General features: G+C 42.7%; 1 protein-coding gene across 4 annotated transcripts in view; it reads left to right on the forward strand.

Moving 5' to 3' along the window:
* The first annotated feature begins 2,787 nt into the window (after positions 1-2,787).
* Positions 2,788-21,466, forward strand: part of GLDN (gliomedin) — a 38,112-nt gene continuing 19,433 nt past the window's right edge. Inside the window, exons 1-4 of one of the 4 annotated variants that reach the window (XM_043523391.1) lie at positions 2,788-2,917; positions 12,191-12,242; positions 14,871-14,888; positions 20,160-20,267. In XM_043523391.1, the coding sequence (XP_043379326.1) occupies positions 12,200-12,242; positions 14,871-14,888; positions 20,160-20,267 (169 nt within the window). In that variant the 5' untranslated portion in view covers positions 2,788-2,917; positions 12,191-12,199. Of the gene's footprint in view, positions 2,918-6,603; positions 7,121-12,190; positions 12,243-14,870; positions 14,889-20,159; positions 20,268-21,466 lie in introns of those variants that run through there. The other 3 variants (XM_037911710.2, XM_037911711.2, XM_037911712.2) reach the window with 3 other exon arrangements.

Consider the following 21,466-nt stretch of genomic DNA (forward strand, 5'->3'; position numbering starts at 1 on the left):
TTCCATTCCACTTAAACAGCTGCTAGCTGACAGTAGAATCCTAAAATAAGTACGTTGAATCCACATGTTGAATCCCCATCTTGGCAGAGAATAATATAGTCAAATCTATTGGTTTCCACTGAAAGGTATAAGGACATATCATGTCTTTTTCTTTCCCTTAATGAGTACAGTGAAAAGGTTTATATTTCCTTATTTCTAAGAATTCATATAAAGAGAGAGCAAAATTTGATTAGCTTAAAAATCAGACTCATTTTTTCCTTTAATAACATCATGAGAGGAAGATTGGTCCTTTATCTTACACACAGCTCATCCTCAATTGTCTCAGCACTCAATTCAGCTTTCATCATTGTTTGTCACACAAAGCCTGCTCCATTTTCCAGTGTAAGACATTGAGAGTAGAATAGATTGAAATATACAATTACATTTTTGCACAATAACAATTAAGAAAAATCTGTATGAGAGAATTATTTAAGCAAGATGGTGTGCCTTGCTCTGTCTGCATCCATCCTCTGCCCCAATAATTGAGCATTCAAGAGTATTTTTGAGGGGAACAGGATCGCCTGGGAATGGCCAGGAGGATACTGAGCCTTTCATCTCTTTGCTGTTAGTTTGAACTATGGCTGCACTGGTAGATTTTGACCTAATACGATAGTTGATCTGTGGCTTGTATGAATTAAATTGGTGGTCTCAATCTAGTTCCTAAAGAACATGGGCTAGATTTAAGCACTCTTTCATGTGCCAGGCTTCCATTGATGCAAATGCTAATGCATGTGTGAATTGAGCACACGCTTTTGAAAATTTGATCCCAAATGTCCCCATGGAAACCCCTCCACATAAACTGAAACTCTACTTACTGGCATGCTTTTGGACAGTCTCAGCAGACAAACCAACAACTGAATGTGCAGGATGGGGCGGGAGGGCTAAGAATTTTCTCACTCTTAGAGGATGAGATTCAAACAAGTCAGGAGTCAGACATATTGTACATTGGTGTGGGATTGTGGGAATGCTTGAATTTCCACTGTGAACTTTTTCTGCTGTTTTAGTGAGTAAATAGAATTTAATTCTCCACTGCAATCAATCTATCATGGATTACGTTAGTGACGTTTTAAAAAGCTGTTTACAGATGTTGCAATAGAGTGGGCTAGTTGTTGTCCATATTCCCCAAGCTTTCTTAGACTATCAACTCTTCAAGACCAGTATTGTTTCTTTTCTGTTTGTACATCACCCAGCATGATGGGGCCCCAGTCCTGATCCATGCACTATCATAATATAAATATTTACTACTATTGGTGGAAAGGCTACGGGAATCCATGCTGGGGTTTCATGCCCTTCTATGTGCTGTAGCTTTGTGCTCTGTAGGGGCTCCTCGCACTCCACCAGGTGAGGAGGTTTCTAGGCAAGGTGCCCAAATGTATCCATGACTATGCAAGTCCCTTGTGAAGTGAGTGGCACAGCAATCACCGAGGCTTTTGCAGATTCCATGCTATATTGGCAGCTGTGGAACAGATCCAATGCAGCCTTGTGGCCTGGGACTGAAGGGGGAAGATTCAGCACCTCTGACAACCAAGGAATTTCCTTGCTCATAGCCTTACTTGGGATGTTCACAGGGAGCAGGATGTACCCCAGTGTTTAACCATAATAAAGATAAAACCCAAATCCCCTTCAAGATTGGACAGATGGATAAACAGAATGCTATATCACTTCCACTATTCTCCAAATAGAGGCTCGTGATTAGTATGCTCTTTAGTCAGTCATTGTACTCTGAAATGGACAATAAAAGATGAAGAATCATTGCATGTTACATTATACAGTCTCTGGAGTGCAGTTCCACCTAGGGCCATTTATGTCCTTAAAAGGAGACAGGTTTTAGTTTGCTGTTATGAAGGATGTTTAGTGATTTTATTGTATCAATGTAATTATAAATTATGTTTGTTTAGGACAGGGTCTGTTTTATGTATTTTCATTCATGGTTGTATTGTCTTTTTCACAAGGCTAAGCAAAATAAACGCAACTGTACATTTCTATAATCGGTTAGGCTATCAGTTGACAGAGTAAACAAGTCTACTTGCTTCCTTCATTATCACAAAAAACTATTCAAATGTAAATAAAACCTTATGATAATTTCAGTGTAGTTAATTCAAGTTGGATGGCTTCACTTAGTTTTTTTTGTCTTGCTTGCCGTGAATGTCACTACTTTACATTCTACCATCAGAAGACGCTCTGAGACTCCACTCATTCATTCCACAAAAAGATATCTGCTGCACATGACAATATCTGTACAATGACATCATTAATGCTTTATCTGTGGTGGCCTTGTGGGAGCTCAGACAATACTGTATCATAACATGATCAAAATTTTAAGGATTGTCCTTATTTGTTATGTCTTTTGTTCACGTTTCTACTGCCACTCTCCCCCAAAGAGGTGTGAAGAGATTTGGCGTCTGTAGCTGCAGTTTTCCTTCTATCCTGACATTTTGCACAGTTTACTGTATATTGTGGGTTCTCATAAAAAATAAAATCAGCTAATTTGAGGTGTGTGGAATCCTGACACATTTTGGGAGATGGAGGAGGCTCAAAAAAAGGAGGATTTAATGTCATCTGACATATCATGAGCACAATCCATAATAATTACACAATATATTGAAACATATTTTCCAAATCTACTTTCTAAACAGGCATAAAAGGCATTTTTCAAGCTACCAGAAATATGTCTGAGCTACTTGCAAGACTGCCTCCTGCTTCATGATCAAAGCATCATACAACAGCTGTGTTCCATGGAACAACAGAATTGCCAAGCACAAGAGTGGATTTGTAAGCTTGGGATATGGAGCCTTCTTGGCATCAGGTCCTTGTCTACGGAATTCACTCATGAAAGAGAGCAGTATGATCCTGAATCTCTCTGCCTTCAGAATGAAATGTAAGTCTCATTCTTTGTCTTAGCTTTCACTTAGAGATGGGTGTGGAATGAGGAGGGATAGAGAAAGTGGCAAACTCCTACTAATTGGGAAAGGGGAGGAAGAGAAACAGAGGACCTCATTTTTAAGCTCTTTTTTGAAAGCTGCCCGGACATTACACACTGTATAGACAGATAGGTGGATATGCAGGTAGATACAATAAGCCACTATTACTAATGTAAAATCTAAACTAATCTACTGTAGCTAACTTAGAAGGACCAACAGCTATATAAGAGAACTACATTAAAAAGTCATCTAAATGGTCAAGTAAACAAGACCCAGGGTCCATCCCTGCTCCCATCAAAGCCAATGGAAATTTTATCACTCAGGACCTCAGTTAAGCTCCTTTGCCCCCACCCTGCTTACAAGGTTCATATACTTACATATGGGAACAACGAATTTAGGAAATTATCCCTGCTTGTGTATTCTTTAACTTGACTTTTGAAGTGGCCAACTGTTTTTCATGTTGGGTCTTTTTATACATATCGAAGCTTTAGTACAGTGGAGCTGTATTTTTGGCCCCCCCTCCCCCCTCCGCAACTTGGCTCCTTTATAACATGTGAAATGTTTTGGATCAGAACTGCCTTTAGTAGAGAGAAGCCAAAATCAGAGGCATTTGAGGGTTGTTTCAAATTCTAGGTCAGATCTGAAGCTGCAGCTTTCTGGTTCTGGTTGAGAGGTGGCTGAAATTTCTAGAGAATGGCCATTCTGATAGTATTTCTGCCCAAGAATATGGAACCCCTCTTGTGAGGTTTCTCCCATTCAAAATGGTGGAAAGTTCTTAAGATTAATTGATCAATAAGTTTGCAAGAACAGCTTACAGGTTTTAGCACCATCAAACCCTAAGCCCTGATTTGGTTTTGAACCAAACATTCCAGCTCTGGATCCATAGGGGGGGGGGAAGAAAACCTGGATTTGTGCTGGAAATGGCCCACCTTGATTATCATACACATTGTAAGGAGAGTGATCACTTTAGATAAGCTATTACCAGCAGGAGAGTAGGTTTTGTGGGTGGTTGGGGGGGGGGGGGGGGAGAAAACCTGGATTTGTGCTGGAAATGGCCCACCTTGATTATCATACACATTGTAAGGAGAGTGATCACTTTAGATAAGCTATTACCAGCAGGAGAGTGGGGTAGGGGGAGAGAAAACATTTGGAGTGATAAACACCCATTTTTTTCATGGTCTGTGTGTATAAAAACATCTTCTGTATTTTCCACAGTATGCATCCGATGAAGTGAGCTGTAGCTCACGAAAGCTTATGCTCAAATAAATTGGTTAGTCTCTAAGGTACCACAAGTACTCCTTTTCTTTTTGTGAATACAGACTAACATGGCTGTTACTCTGAAACCTCACCTCTGCCCATTTCCAAGCTGTAACCTAATACATAATCAATCAACTTTATTTAATATTCCTGCATGGCAAGATTATCCACACAATACTAGCTAAACTTCCAAAGCCCTGGCAAAGCAAGCACAAGGCTTGGTATAAAGTCTGGGGTGAATGCTCTGCTATGGGCGTTCCAAACTTCTGATCAGAAAGTGGGAGGGAAAATCTTTCTAGCCCATCAGTTATGACTATAAGTAAACATTTTATAACTATCCATTAATTATTTTAATCTCTTTGTGCTCTGTATGTGTGATATAGCCAAATTGCAGGTACATTGATGTAAATTTGGAGTAATGCCACTGAAATCAATGGAGTGTAAATGAAAGTGAATTCAGCCCATAAGTTGTCTTACAAACCTCCAAAAGCTAGCAAACTCTTAAGAAGAATTAACCCACCTAATTGTTAAAGGGGAAAAAGCAGTGGCTTTGGCACTGACCTTGAATTACTGTGTGTGGTCTGGTGTGTTTATACATACACACATTTTTCTTTAATAATTAGATGTTTTAACTCTTCTTTCAAGGGTTAGGGTCTCTTGGACATTTGTATGAAAATTGTAACATTTATGGGCCAATTTCTGCTCTGATTTACACCATTGATAAATCCTGAGTAACTCCATTGATTTCTATGGAGGTACTCTGGGATTTACATTAGTAATTGGGAGCAGAATTTGGTTTATTTCTCCCACACAACATATTGGTGTCAAATAATTCATTGATTATCATAAAATGTTAATTCACATAAAGCTTTTGGAGGTGTGCCCAGTTCTACAGCCATAACATTATATAAATGGTTATTAGTGAATTATATGGTACCTCTTGAAAACGTCAAGTTGCTTTTCTAAATTACAAAATTATATTGTAGATATAACAAGCAGTAAAATGGGATGTAATACAGCTATCCTTATAATATGGCCAAAAGCACAATAGTACCTCAGCCAGTGGAAGTAGTGAAGTCTACTTAAGCACCTAAATGTCTATCATGGTTGGAGGCAACAAGGAGTAAAGGTTGTCTTCCCCTTGGCTGTCCTGCAATTTCCCATAACAATATCCTGACCTAATTTCAATTTTCAGGGGCAAGGGTCAAGGCATACATTTTCAAAGTGGATGCTTAACTTTGATTTGTTTAGGTGCCTAATGTAAATAAGGATTTTGGGTTCATAATTTTACATGCCCACTATGAATATTTCAGCCTTAAGGTTGTAATGAGTGTCCTAACCTAGATCCTCTGCCCCTCTTTCCCTATCCCTTAGCACTGTGCCCATGTTCCACATCTTTTTCCATCATCCTCATTCCCTTAACCTTGTCCTATGCTGCTGCTCCCTGCGCCAATCTCTGATTGTATTTGTCCTGAGGCTCTGTCCCATACTCTGGTACCCTGTTCGCCTTCATCTCCCAATCCCTTCCATCAGACTGCATCCACGCTTCTCTGTACTCCTAACCCCTATGCCTGATCCACTGACCCGTGTCAACTCAGCTGTATCCCTGCCACTGTCCTCTTCCGACCCTTATACTCACTTCTCAGTCGCTGGTCCTCCACTCCTGTGTGCCTGTACTTGCCCTAGCCCCTGGGCCCTGGACCCTAGTGTGCCTGGAACCGCTCTTTCGGATCCTGTGTGTCAGAAACCTGTCACTCCTCCTTGTCCCCTGCCCAGTCCATATACCAGATCCCCTGTACCCCTCCTGCCCCGTGTCCCTGCCCCCTACTCCCCTGCCCTGCCCTGGTGTCAGGTCCCCCATGTCCCTTCCCCTTGTACTCCCCTCACTCCAATGCCAGGTCCCCTGTGTTCCTTCCTGTCCCCTGGTCCCCCGCCCTGCCCCGGTGCCAGGTCCCCCGTGTCCCTGCCCCCTGGTCCCCCGCCCTGCCCCGGTGCCAGGTCCCCCGTGTCCCTGCCCCCTGTTCCCACGTCCCCCGTGTCCCTGCCCCCTGTTCCCACATCCCCCGTGTCCCTGCCCCCCGTTCCCAAGTCCCCTGTGTCCCTGCCCCTTGCTCCCCCGCCCTGCCCCGGTGCCAGGTCCCCCGTGTCCCTGCCCCCTACTCCCCTGCCCTGCCCTGGTGTCAGGTCCCCCATGTCCCTTCCCCTTGTACTCCCCTCACTCCAATGCCAGGTCCCCTGTGTTCCTTCCTGTCCCCTGGTCCCCCACCCTGCCCCAGTGCCAGGTCCCCCGTGTCCCTGCCCCCTGGTCCCCAGCCCTGCCCCGGTGCCAGGCCCCCGTGTCCCTGCCCCTTGCTCCCCGTCCCCGCGGCGCCCGCCTCTCCCATTCATTCCGCCTCGTCGCCCCGGGCAGCTCTGTGGCTGGCGGTGGAAGCAGCCCACGGTGCCCGGGGCCATAAAGCCCGTCCCGGAGCCGAAGCCAGCCAGTCCCCAGCGCCGCTCCGCCCCCGCCTGCCCGCTAGCGCCGGGGAGCCGCAGCCGCTCGGCCTCGCAGGACCCTGCCCGAGCGCGCCTCCGGGCCGGGGATGCAGGGGGACGGCGGCCGGGCGCTGCGCTGCTTGCTGGCCGCAGTGGGGCTGCTCTCGGCGCTCAGCGCGGCGGGGACGCTCTTCCTGCTGGGCCAGTGGAGGGAGCTGAGCGCGGCGCTGCGGAAGCTGGAGGCTGCACAGCCCCAGGGGGGAGACAGTGACAGCATCCTGCGGTCCCTCCTGGGCCCCACCGCCCCAGGGGCAGCGGCCCCACGGGCCGCCCGGCACAAGAGGAGCCACCGCGGAGCGGGCGCCAGGGGCCACGTTCGGGCCGAGAACGATGAGTTGCTCATGATGATGACCTACTCCATGGTGCCGGTAGGGTGCGCCCCTAGGGGTAGGGGCTGGGCCTTGAGAGCATCTCCAAGGAGCTGGTGTCAGGGGAAGGGTCCATCGGAGGTTCCGCCAAGAGATAGGGTCTGTGCCTATGGTGGAGTTCCCAGGGCATATCTTCTTCCCTCCCCCAAGGGAAGGGCTGGGTCAAATCCTCTCCCGGGGAGGCGCTGCCCTGAGAACTTTACTTGTGAAATTCACCAGCTTATTGGAGGATGTTTTAAGAAATAAATGTTAACATGAAACTTAAATGAAGAGTGGTGGGACTTTCTCCCATCTCAGGAAAAGTGTGTGTATGTGTGAGTGAGGAGAAACAGTGACCCCTGCAGCAGGGCCGGATCACAAGACTGCCTAAGCCACCCTAAACCTCCAGCACCTATGGCCTTTGTAGTAGTTGGTTCCATGTTCCCTTAATGTTCCACTTAATTAATGTTCCCTTAATGTTCCCTCTAATGTTCCACTCTGATGGTCCTTTAATGCATATGCATCCGATGAAGTGAGCTGTAGCTCACGAAAGCTTATGCTCAAATAAATTTGTTAGTCTCTAAGGTGCCACAAGTACTCCTTTTCTTTTTGCGAATACAGGCTAACACGGCTGCTACTCTGAAACCTGTCGTTATTTAAAATCAGTGGGATTAGTGGCATGGGTAAGGAAAGCAGGATTAGCCCTTTGTTAGTGTTGGGCCAGATTCTGAGGTCTTTTCTCAGGCAAAACGGCCCTGAATTTCTCACACTTCAATGGGAATTTTTCCTGAATATGGGGTTCCACTCATGTGCATGAGTGTTTCTAGGACAGGGGCTCTAGGGCCTGCTTCTACTGTATCTACTCAGTAAAAAATACCATCAACATGTGGGAAACTCATTGTGAGTTTTGCCTGAGTAAGGACTGCAGGTCCTGGCTCAAAAATAACAAGAAAAGGCAAATCTGACGCCCTCTCTCCCCTTACTGATGTAAATACTCCCAATGACTTTAAGGATTACTTATGGAAGTAAGGATTTTCAGTATTGCCACACTAAACGCGGTAACTGTTATGCTTAATAAACTATTGGCATTTGTATTTATGTAAATGTTATCACTCTAACAACTGAATTTATTGAGATTACTTGCATAAAGTGACTTGTGTAATTATGATAATATAGAAGTTTATTGGCTTGACATTTTTAACAGAAGTACTTTTGATTTTTCCTTTTGCATCAGAATGTTGTGTGGCAAGTTCTTGATTAAAAGTACAAAACATAAAGACTTATGCAGTTAAGCAGCTTATGTTTTATTTTCTCATATTTCAGAACAAATGTTAGGAAGATCAGGTTTGCATATATTGTCTTAAATTCTTTTTATTGAAGAAGAAATCCTTTGCATAAGATCATGTGGTTTTTACTAGAACATTTTACTTTCTGTAGCTTAAAACTATTTTGGAAATATCATCTTATATTTTTACTTAGTGATGTACAAATGAAAGAGAAATACTGTAAGTGAATGAATCTACTTTGCATGTTTGCCAGTTAAGAACATTTTTGTTCTGTCTGATCTGAAATGCAGCTTGGAATCTGAAAGATCCTCAGAAAAAATTAACACATGCTAATTGTCAACACAGGTCTGCAGAAGAAGAGGGCCTGATCCTGCTAGGTGTTGAGCACCCACTGATGTGAGTGGAATTTGAAGGTGTTTTGTTCCTTGCAGAAGTACTCAGCACCTTGCAGGATTGGCCCTCAGAAAGCCCCTTCAAACTTAGAACTAAAAATCTGCATGCATAGTCCCATTTACTCAAGGCAGACAGTCCTTATGAAGAGTTCTCTAGCAAAGACAAGGAAGTCAAGATCTGATATTTCTAAGGTAAAAACAATCAAGAAAAATACTTTAAAAAGATGTGTGAGTCATATGCTTAAAGTTAAGCATGTATTTTAGGGCCTGATCCAAAGCCTATTGAAGTCATTAGAAGGATTTCCATTAACTTAAATAGACTTTGGATCAAGCCCTTAGTGCTTTGCTGAATCAGAGCCTCTAAAGGAAACTTTGTCTCAGTAGAAAGTATCATATGATGTTGTCCACTTGGTGTTTATTGGCACTTCAGATAGTTGTGCTCTTTGCCTTGATTGTGTGAGTAAGAGTGGCAATATCAAATAGGTAGACTAGTGGTTCTCAAACTTTTTTTTTTTTATGGACTACTTGAAAACTGCTGAGGGTCTCAGCAGACCGGGTAGTGATCTTTCCAAATGTTGTTTGTACTGTTAGTTAACTCCTGTAAAGTGCTTTGGATAAAAGTGCTATATATAAAATAACCTTAATAATTAACGTTTTTTTTGTTGTACAAATAAAAGCACACAACTCATATTTTAATATTAGTAGTCTTACCTTTCTAATGTGTTGGATGTGCCCTCTCTCCCCGCCACAGCAGCCCCTGAGCTGGGGCTGGGAGGAGGGGGGGTCTCTCCCTCTCTCCCCCACTGCAGCAGCCCCCAAGCTGGGGCTGGGAAGTGGGGGCGGTCTCTCCCCCGCCACAGTAGTCATAGAGCTGAGGAGGGGAAGGAGGGCTGTCTCTCCCTGGCAGCCGCAGCCCTGGAGCTGGGGAAAGTCGCCTCTTTCTCTGGCTGCTGCAGCCCTGCATGTCCAAAATTCCCACCACCCCCTCTTCTCACCCCACTGCTCACTCCCACCTATCCCCATTTTTTACCCCAAGGCCACCACCTCACCTTATATGTGCGTCTTCTCCAGGATCCAGACACCTAATTAGTGGAGCCACGCCTGTGCGACCCCACTAATTAGGTGGGTGGTCCTTCATTCTGTTGTGTGTGGCCGCCAAGGCATGCACCTTAGAGGGAACTGTCTGCGGATCACCTGAATGGAGCTTGCGGGCCACTGGTGGTCCACGGACCACAGTTTGAAAACCTCTGAGGTAGACCATCATCTTGAGCAGCAACATCTATGGGCCAGTAAACCATTCAGTTAGTGTTCTGAGTGGATGACCGTGAACTAGTAGGGGTGGTGTTTTGCCAGTTTGTCTAAGGCTGCAGAACCCCTAGACCTGATCTAGAGAGAAAAAAATGGAAGGCAGTGGTTCTGATAGGTGAATAGCATAGCAAAGCAAAAAACAAAACAAAAACAAAACAAAACAAAACACCAAACCACCGTTGTGTCCCAGATCGTTTTTGTTTATGTATCCTGAGTTTTTATTTTAAATTATTTATAAAGACAGCATCATACTTTGTTTTAAAAACTGACTTGACTTGTGTTTTTACATTAGATATATCAGGTCTTGGGTCCTTGATTTTGTTGAAGAACTCTTTGAAGCCTGGTATCTCTCTCACTTTCTGTGTTTGGAGTTCTCTCCTTTTTCTTTTTAAACCAAGTTTAAAGTGAGCCTAGAGTGGATGAAAAGGGCTGTATTGACAGCCATGGAGACAGAAATTCTCCATCCACAGTAGAATTTCAGCAGGGAAGATGGTGGTATAAACTTCTCCTTGCTCCTCAGCTAAAGAGCTTTGACTCTGACTTATTGGTGGTCTGAGGAAAGTTTACTCTCCGTACCCATTGAATTCTTGGTCACCTTGTTTGAGTTTACCAACAAGGGTGCCAATAAGTGCTAAATTTATTGGTTGTTTTTTATGACCTGGACACCTGTCTAGTAGGCGCTACATGGAGGCCACCGATCACACAGGTTTCAGGACTGTCGCTGAGGAGCAACAGCTTAGTCAATACCATTGTGGGCTGGATTTGAAACAATAACCAACAGAACAAAAGCTGCAGTACATATCCCATTACTGATCCCATGATGCATGCATTTTCTACCCCAGTAACTTTCCTGATTGAAGAACAGATTAAATGACGGTTGGTTGACAATAGGTTTTGCAGGTGCAAATGGTAAACCTTGCATGTCCTTAGATTATTTAAAGGGCACACACAAGGTTATGCAAAAACAAATGCATGCATGTGTGCTGAGTGGAGGCAGTTTTACTCAAGCACAATTGAAGGCTGAAAATTTTATCCTTTGTATCTTTTGATTTATAAAAATAAACTTAGCTACAACAGTGACAGTGTATACAATTTAAAAGAGAATGCAGTGGTTTTCATATTATCCTGGAAGGATACTTGTGACATCTGAAGATAGATGTTGTAAGTATAGTGAAGGAAGAGATAAAGCATATTTTAGATCAGAAATGTTGGCTAGCACTTACATAAGGACTCCTTGATTCTGCAAGGCACTGAACATTGCCAGCTGCCATTCAAATCACTGGGAGTTGAGAGTACTCATCATCTCACAGTGCTGAGCCCTGTATTAGTACAATGTTCACTCTTAGGAAGTAAATAAAAAAGAAAGAAATGTAGACAAAAATACAGTACCAGAATTTATCAGTAGGCATACTTACTACAACTTAAGGACATTGTTATAAAGATGGTCTTGTTGAGATGGTGAATTGTGGCTCTTTCTCGATTACAAGTATCCAAACAAATGCCCCAACTATTGTAGTGCCACAAATGGATGAGGTTCCAATAATCTAATTCCAAATTCACATGCTGCTCTGTATTATGTCAAGTGAAGAAATTAGTAAAATCACCTTATATATCTGGTAAGCAAGTTAAGTTATGTTGCATGATGGAAAATGACCCATAAATGGACATATGTATGAGTTAAACACAGATCATATTTGGCTGCTGCCGGCTTTGATAATCTTTGATAACCTATCTCAGATAGAGAGCCGTGAAAACCTAAGTGAAATAAGGTGTAAGTCTTTCTACCCAGACTGCATCCAGAGATGTGCCCATCCAGTATTTTTTTTAAATGCTGTTAAAATGGTACAATACACAGATTCTTAAAGATAGAATAATTTACAAATACATATGCAGGTCTTCAGAAGGCCAAAGTTAAGGCCTAAATAGTTCGCTCACATTCTACAAGGTGGTGTAGTTGTAAAGTAGATAATTTCCCCAACTGCTTTTTGCACAGCAATCACACAGAAGAATGAAGTGAACCGTAGAGAGGTTTTGTTTGTCCTTTCTGTAGAAACTGAACCTCAGTGCACTGTTGTGAATTTTACATTTTACTTTTATAATATTAGGTCCGTGTGATGGTGGATTTATGTAACAGCACAAAAGGGATATGCTTAACAGGTACGTTTTCAAATACTACTATAGTATTATGCTGAATGCTGTATGCTTGGTGATGAAATAATTTTTGGAGGAAAAATTGGCTTGAGATAATTATAGGATGTAGGACTAAAATTATTATAGGAATGATACTATTGATCTGATTAAAAAGTCTCCAGAGTAACATTGTTCCTGGGGATGTTTATTTCCTAGATAGTTTTCCTATCACCCTTGCAGAGCTCATTACGGAATTGGGATCTCAAAAATAGTACTTAATAACTCTCGGCATCTTCGAGGTGCTATACAGCCATTAATGACTGGAGCTTAGCCTTTTGATTCTAGATCAGCATGGGATGGACAACCCAGAGGGAGGGAGGGGGGGCCTTGTATCACTGTAGCAACTGCCATGGCTAAGGTAGGAGTGGAAGTAGTGGACTCTGGAGGATGATGATGGTCATATCATGAGACTCTAAGGTTGGTTTCTCAGAAATCCATAGGAATTTCAAAATACTTGATGGCTGGGGCAGGCTGAAGGCATGAGAAGTTTGCATATGGTCTGGGAAAACCAGAAAATGTAAAGCTTTAGCTACTCCAAGGGTTCTGTCTTGGCTTTGCTAGCCAAAGTATATAGAAGACTGAGCTGCTGGAGCTGATATACATACTTGAAAATGAGAAAATAAGTAAACCACTTAGGTTTGGAAACCAGTTCAGTAAAACAGTTCAGGCCATTTGCAGTTGGTATGAACTACTGATCCAACAGGGTTTAATATCAATTTAACTGACCTGAATTCAAAATGAGTAGAATTTTGTGGGAAATTTCCCCTGTATGGATCTGGCCTTGATTTATTGGAGACAAAACACAAAAACTCCTTTTGAAAGCGCAGGTGAAATTTGACTGGAACAAAGATAACTCCACTGTCAAGTACAGCTTAAATGTGTCTTGTGTTGGGTTCCAGAATTCTGACTTCACACTACTCCGTGCTTGCTAAATCCCTTTCTATGCACTCCCTGAATCTTCATCTTAGTTAAGCCCACTCCAACATTGGCTTTAACAATAGCTCACTACACGGTAGACATTACCTGTCTTCGTTACATTGGCTACATTTCAAGTACTTTTCCTATTTATCTATCTGATAAAAGGACATCTAGGGTCTTCAGTGAGTTCAAGATGACAAAGTGAGTGAGAGTACTAAGGAAAAAAATGATCTGCAGTGAAAAAATCAGGCATTTCTTGGAAAATTGACTGAAAAGGGTATTAAAGGGTATTGAAAAGGGTATTAACTAGCATCTACCAGCATTATTAAAAAATCAGCGCAGATTTAGTGCTGTTCTAAACTGTGCTTCACTTTTCCTATAAAGCTTTTTAATGAATGCTTAAAATTGTCAGGTTTAGTGTCCGAGATCTGTTTATTTCTTTAATTTCTATGTAGAGTTTTAGATTTAAAAAGATTCTTTGTAGCCCTGGTAAAAATGTTAGTACAGAGAATTTGGTTCTTTAATCCCAGCAGTAATCTCTCTTCTTATCTTCCAACTTTCCCCAGTTTTTGATCAAAGTATGTTTTACCAGAAGTTACATAGAACAGATAATTCTTATTATGCCCTGTATTAATTATTTACTCCTGCCTTATGAGAATTATGGGCATGGAAGTCATGTAAGGACCCTTTATATTGCTCTGGCAGGGCAAAGTAATAGCATAGGCATACATTGTAAAAGCTACCCTAATTTATGGGCTCTCAAGTGATAGTAGTACTAAGCTTCTCTTCCATGGAAAATGAATGATAATATTTTGCATACACCTAGTGGAGGTTTGTTTTCGATGTAGTTGAAGTCACAGACAGAACAGACTTCAACAGCTTCCACTGGAATGTCCTGTATTACACATATCCCTTGAACTACTAGAGTGAATCCAATTTCTAGTGTTACCAAACAGTGAACTCCCACAGGCAACCAGATCCAATCCAAACAGAGAACACTTACAAGTAAAAGGAGCCTGTTTGTTATTTAGCCATAAAGTTATTGCGGATTAGAGAGGAGAAAATATTTAACCATCCTATTTCAAACCTCTGAATTCCTGCTGATTACCCAGGAAGGTGTGTACTTTGGAATGGATATTCTCTAAAAAAAATTTCTCATGACATTTGCAACGTTTAACCTGAGACACTGTAGACCTGTTCTTCCATTACCACAACCAAGGCTTTAGAGAACTCCTTATGAGGCACTAAGTAATGTAAACATAATAATTAATGGATGATTTAGGGGCATATTTGTGAAAAGGCACATAAACACCTGTCTCCTGATTTAATTCATTCAAGAGAATGGAGAATTCAGAGGCCATTCTTGTCAAATGGTTATCACTGGAAATTTAAGAAATGACTGGGCTTGGCATATAAAGTGGGTGTTTTGAAAGATTATCCTCACAAGCAATTACACAGCAAGTCTGGCTGGATCTGCACTAATGCTTCAGTACTTACTTTTCATTCAAAATAGCTTAACCCATAAGTGCCTCTTCAGAAGTTTGAAAGTTCTTTTCTGTCTTGTTTTGGTCTAATGCTAATCAGCTGAGTTTAGTGTTGGTTTTACTTGAGCTGCCAAGTTACACTCACCATTTTTTCTCTTTGTTTCCCGTGTTCTTTTGCTTGTTTTTGGGTTAGGCCCTCCAGGATCCCCAGGTAAGATACCTTTTCAATTGTAATACTGTAGGTATGATGTTGATTCACTTGGTGGTTTAAAAAATATTTGTATAAAGACATACCCTGGACAAAGCGATCTCCAGGTTAGTGTGAGAGAGGCGTGAATCAAAAAACATTCTTTTCCTGAAGACTGGCCCTGAGTCTATGAACCAAAGTTTCCTAAGACTAATAAGAAATAAGAAAATATCTGGATGCTGAACATCTAGAAGTGCTTCTAGCCTGACTGTATGATGTGGCCCAGTGGTATAATGTTTATGCCAAAGAGAAAAAAAGACTCTGCTCTCCTCTCTGCCTTTTCTTATGATATTTCTGTTCTGCATCGAATCATTCCCATTCATTCTTGTTTTGGCTGAGTGCGGTGAGCTCGTGGTACCCAGGCCTGCCTACCAATCCACTGCTACCCATCTGTTAGCTATTCCAGGAGAATGAGAATGAGAATAATTTTAGCAGTTCTACAGCATCTATAAGAAGATCTCAAAATGCTTTGCAACCATTCACAACTTTAGCCTCTCAACGATCATGTGAGGTATATAGTGTCGTTATCCTTCCAGTGATCAGATAGCCTCTTGTTGTACTCCCTCCCCCTGGACAGTGAACTCCCTCCCTCCATTTTTCAGTAAAATTCAGCCTGTCCTCAGCATTTTGAGTTTTAAAATGCAACACCTATGCTGTTTTATAGTTAGACTTGGAAGGATTCGATTTTTATTGGTAAATGTTGGTAAATGTCGATTTCACCATAACAAACACGCAACGACAAAAAATATTTCCATCAAGGATAATACAAGTTTACAGATAGAGAAAGTAAGAAAAATGCTGCTTCAGAACTTATTAGAGTTTGACTTAAGGATATTTACGCTTAGTATCTATTGACATATATTGATAATTTGTTCTTTAGTGGTTTTAAAGCTTTAACTTTTCGAATCTCAACATCTACTGTTATCAATAATTATTGTCTGAACCCCCCATTGGCTGATCCTCCTATAATTTCCTGCAACTCTGAAAAATTAAATAGATAAAATAGGAAAAATGCTTAAAAATAAACATCAACATTGTCTGTTGAAATGATAAACAAACAGAATTCTGCCAAACCAATTTATAATCAACAGCAACATTCAGCATTCCTCCCCAGCAGAGGGTGCTGCTGTAGGCTCTGCAAAGCCATTCTCCAAGCCCCTGGGGAAAACAGCCACAGCAGCACTTCCAGAAGGAAGCTGGTGGTAGAACTGCGGGGCGCCACTCCCTCACTGTTATAGGGGGAACCTGGCGGGTTGTTTCAGAACCACCAGCCCAGCAGAAGTAGGTCACAGCCCAGGAGCTGAGGGAAGGGGGTCAGTGTGGGAACAGGCTTATTGTTGGGGAAAGAGTGTCAAGTGTATATTTATTTTCATTTTGATTATCTGGTCACCTCAATTGTCTCCACTGTACAGATAAGAACACTGGGGAACACCAGGCTTAAGGTCACACAGAGTCTATTGCAGAGCCATGAAGAGAGCCCCAGATACCTTAATTCCCAATGCTGTACTTGAACCACAGGACCACCTTTCCTCCTTTGCGTTGCTACAACCATCCAGAGTTACCCGTGTCTCTACCATGGCTGTCTCAGAGCAGCAAGAAGGATTATAAATCTGAGATCGTCTCCCCTGCCTGCCTGCCTGCCTACACTTTTAGTGCTACCGCTGCCTCTTATTCTTGTCCTATTAGGCTAGGTTCCCCAGGAAGTTCCAGCTGCTTTGTTCCATTTTGGTGGTGCAAAACAGCTGTAAACCCAGTTTAGTTAACTGGCTAACTAAAATAAGTTTATGGCAGAGTGTCACAAAGCTGCTGGAACATACTGGAGACTCTGGCCCTTTAAATTTATTATACCATTGTCTTTATATGAATGTTTCTGAATAGGATCCACGTTGCAGAATCTTCCAAACTTTATTAGTAAACTCACCCACATCAAATAACCAGGATACTAATCCCGTAATGTCTGTTTTCCATCATGAACATTTTTTCTGCGTAAAATGATCTTTCCCTTCATGAGGCATCAGAATATTAAAGATTATGAAACTCATAGTGTAAACTATAGCTGCACTGTGTGTTTTCACATGACAACTTACATATATGTATTGTTTATTTCATGATTTTTAATATTTACCTGATACCTTATTTAATTTGGGACCACTTTGCACAGAATTGATCTAATAAATAAACATATAATATGCTGTAGTGCAGTGCATGTGTCATGTAGTTGGATCAAATGGCTGTATGTATTTTGATCAGACATCTCCTTTGGCTCCTAGCACTGAGCTATCTCTTTACACAGTGAATGGGAATGGTGCTGAGGAGCCTTCGTTTGTAAGACAATCAGTTTATAAAGAAACAGCAGCCATTACAGTCTCACCAATTCCAAAGTTTAGGCCCAAACTACATACAGGAACTCCTCACTTAATGTTGTAGTTATGTTCCTGAAAAATGCGACTTTAAGCGAAATGATGTTGAGCGAATCCAATTTCCCCATAAGACTTAATGTAAATGAGGGGGTTAGGTTCCAGGGAAATTTTTTTCATCAGACAAAAGACTATATTATATATACACACACAGTATACATTTTAAACAAACAATTTAATACTGGTACACAGTGATGATGATTGTGAAGCTTGGTCGAGGTGGAGGAGTCAGAGGGTGGGATATTTCCCAGGGAATGCCTTACAGCTAAATGATGAACTAGCAATTGGCTGAGCCCTCAGGGGTTAACTCTCACACTCTACAAGGCAGCAGGAAAGGAGGGAGGGCAGACACAGACAGACACACACACCCTGTGTGTGTTTGAGAGATAGAGATGCGCATTTCCCCTTTAAGTATGAAGAGTGGCATCAGAAGTACACTGCCTTGTTAATTAGATCAGCAAGCTGAGACCAGACCACAGCTACTGCCTAAGGCAGCAGCCCCCTCCATCCGTGTGTCCCCCCTGCTCTATGGAAGATGGGGTAAGCGGGATGCAGGAGCAGGGAGGAGGGGGACACCCTGACATTATCCCCCCTCTTCTTCCCCTCCCCGGCCCCCACAGCAAGCAGGAGTCTCAGGGAGCAGCTTCAAGGCAGAGGACAGGAGCAGCACATGGCAGTGGGGGGAGGGACAGCTGAATTGTCTGCAATTGGTAGCCTGCCGAGCAGCTGCTGCACAGGGAACTTAGGGGAGCGGGGAGCTGATGGGGGGGCTGCCGGTCCACCCTGGTTCCAACCACCCACCAGCTAGCTCCAACGGGCTTCTCTTCCTGCAAGCAGTGGATGAAGCAGGGGGCTGCCAAATGACGTTAGAAGGGAGCATTACACAACTTTAAACGAGCATATTCCCTAATTGATCAGCAACGTAACAACAAAACAATGTTAACCGGGATGACTTTCATTGAGGAGCTCCTGTACACTTACATATGTGAGGATCTCATGTAAATTAAACGTGTGCATGAGCCTTTGCAGGATTGAGGCCTGGGAAATTCCTCAAAAAACGTAGCTTTTAGAACAAATTTGAAATCTTTGCGGTTCACATTCTGTTTCCCGCCATCCAAGTACAAGTCGTGCACTGCTGAATGTTTTCCATTTTATTCCCCTGCTGGTCCTAGAGGCAGGGATGATTTTCAGTGAAGAACAGTTATTAATTGCATAGAGCAGGCTTCCATTTATTTGGACATGCAGGAATTTAATTCAATTTCTTTTTTAAAAAATGATTTAAACTTTTGTGAAAATCTTTTGTGAAACTTCGAGAAGCTTCATAAAATCCTAAATTTAAGAAAAAGTTGTAAAGTTTCACAAACTGCTGGGTCTTGCTTTCCTAGTTAAAAACCGAATGCCAGTCTTCATGCCAAATTAGATTAGATGGGGCTCGGGCATGGGAACAACACAGGGTTTGCTGTATGGAATTTTTTAACTCCAACACAGTGGTGTGGCAGGGGATGCTTGTACAGATGCATCTATGTCCCCTGGACTGTAGTAGTGATCACAGCCCCCGTTGCTGCATGTGCCCATGTAGGGTTTTTGGCTGGTGGGCTTTGACCTACTGGCCACTCCTCTGTCCTCTAATCCCCTGCCTTATGTGTCCACCCAGAGAGTTGACAAGGTGCACTGCGCTATGCCACATAAGGGTTGCACAGTTGTGTTTGTGCTTCATCCACCACTCAGCAGAACTGCACTAACTTTATTGTATTTTGGGTCTTGTACAAGGGGATGGTTCAGATTTAGCTTAAAATGCTATCACTAAGCACTTGTTAAACATTAAACACATGAAATAGACAGGGTTTAAGCAGCGTTTGCTTAAGGAGATAAGTATGTAGAACTGAACTCCTCTGTTTTAATTGGCTACATTTTAAAATTTTGGCTGGTGATTTTTCTGTTTATATTTTCCTTGTCCTTATCTCTCCTCATTTTATTTTTGATTTCTCTTCCCCCTCAAGCAGCTGCCAGGCTACAAGAGTGATTACTTGCCTTCTTTCCCTGCTTTTGTAATTGCAGTTTTTCCTAGAACCATTTTCTGTTAAGTATCTGGCTCTCTTCCCTCCTGTATGTGGGGTCCAAAGGGTGGTGGAGGGGGGACAGACCACTCGTAGTGCCCTCCCCCATTATGTCAGGCCAACCAAGGTTTGGAATTACTTAATCCTACCAGTAGGTAGGTAAGTGTTATTCTTATTTTACAGATAGGCTGACGGGCACTGAGAGAGGTTAAGGTTACAACACACATGACTTGTCTAAGACCATACAGTCAGAGGAGAGCAGATAATTGAACTCCTAGTCCCTTCTTAGTGGTTCTCAACCTTTTCCATTAAATGACCCCAGAAAAAAACAACAGAAAAAAGTTTGGGGACCCCCTTCCATAACTTTGGTTTCCTTCTCCCATCTAGTCATAGAGAAAGGGAGTGTGGTCATGATCCCACTGGGCCTCTTCAGGACCCTCATTTTAAGAGTCTATGAACAAGACCCAAACTGCTTCTGTGTACTGTTCTGGAGGCACAAGGTGCAGCACCAATTGATGTCAATCACAGTTTTGCTCAAAGATCACGGGGAAAATATTACCCTTTACCTTTAAGCTAGGACTCATGCTTGGTTATCAGAAATTGAAGGCCATTGCACTGGAATGTAGGACATGCTACACTCTGAACCCAAATAATGGCAGGTTCTAAGAACTGCTGATATACAGTAAATGCAGTGGATTTAAGGATGAAGTATAAATAGTATTTGGTTAATGTAAATTACACTCTCCTGTTGGTTTGTTCAGGACCTCCTGGACTCGATGGATTACCCGGCTACAATGGATCAGATGGCATCCCTGGCATCCCAGGGCCAAAGGGGGAACCAGGAGTAAATGGAAGAAGAGGAAAAATAGGTACTTTCCAGACATATCCTATTTTACCCAAGAGTTCATTAATATTATACACAAGTACAGTTACTTATAGACTCTGAGAGGAAATAAGTTTCAGTATATGTATTATTATTGCCAGCCCCATCTTTTCAGGAAACCAGAAAAGGTTTACACATGTTATAGACTACAGGAGCTCCTCACTTAAAGTTGACCCAGTTAACATTGTTTTGTTATTACGTTGCTGATCAATTAGGGAACATGCTCGTTTAAAGTTGTGTAATGCTCCCTTCTAATGTTATTTGGCAGCCGCCTGCTTTGTCCACTGCTTACAGGAAGAGCAGCCCGTTGCAGCTAGCTGGTGGGTGGTTGGAACCAGGATGGACCGGCAGCCCCCCCATCAGCTCCCCGCTCCCCTAAGTTGCCTGTGCAGCAGCTGCTCAGCAGGCTACCAATTGCGGACAATTCAGCTGTCCCTCCCCGCACTGCCATGTGCTGCTCCTGTCCTCTGCCTTGAAGCTGCTCCCTGAGACTCCTGCTTGCTGTGGGGGCCGGGGAGGGGAAGAAGAGGGGGGCTAATGCCAGGGTGCATTGCTCCTGCATCCCGCTTACCCCATCTTCCATAGAGCAGGGGACACACACGGATGGAGGGGGCTGCTGCCTTAGGCAGCAGCTGTGGTCTGGTCTCAGCTTGCTGATCTAATTAACAGGGCAGTGTACTTCTGATGCCACTCTTCATACTTAAAGGGGAAATGTGCATCTCTATCTCTCAAACACACACAGGGTGTGTGTTTCTGTCTCTGTCTGCCCTCCCTTCTTTCCTGCTGCCTTGTAGAGTGTGAGAGTTAACCCTTGAGGGCTCAGCCAATTGCTAGTTCATCATTTAGCAGTAAAGCATTCCCTGGGAAATATCCCACCCTCTGACTCCTCCACCTCGACCAAGCTTCACAATCATCATCACTGTGTACCAGTATTAAATTGTTTGTTTAAAACTTATACTGTGTGTGTGTGTATGTGTATATAGATATAGTCTTTTGTCTGATGAAAAAAATTGCCCTGGAACCTAACCCCCTCATTTACATTAAGTCTTATGGGGAAATTGGATTCGCTTAACATCGTTTCGCTTAAAGTCGCATTTTTCAGGAACATAACTACAACATTAAGTGAGGAGTTCCTGTACCAATAAGACATATAGTACCCAGTTCTGCTCTCTCTTCTACAGGCAT

The sequence above is a fragment of the Chelonia mydas genome, chromosome 10 (genome assembly GCF_015237465.2).
Source record: "Chelonia mydas isolate rCheMyd1 chromosome 10, rCheMyd1.pri.v2, whole genome shotgun sequence".
NCBI classification, from domain to species: Eukaryota; Metazoa; Chordata; order Testudines; family Cheloniidae; genus Chelonia; species Chelonia mydas.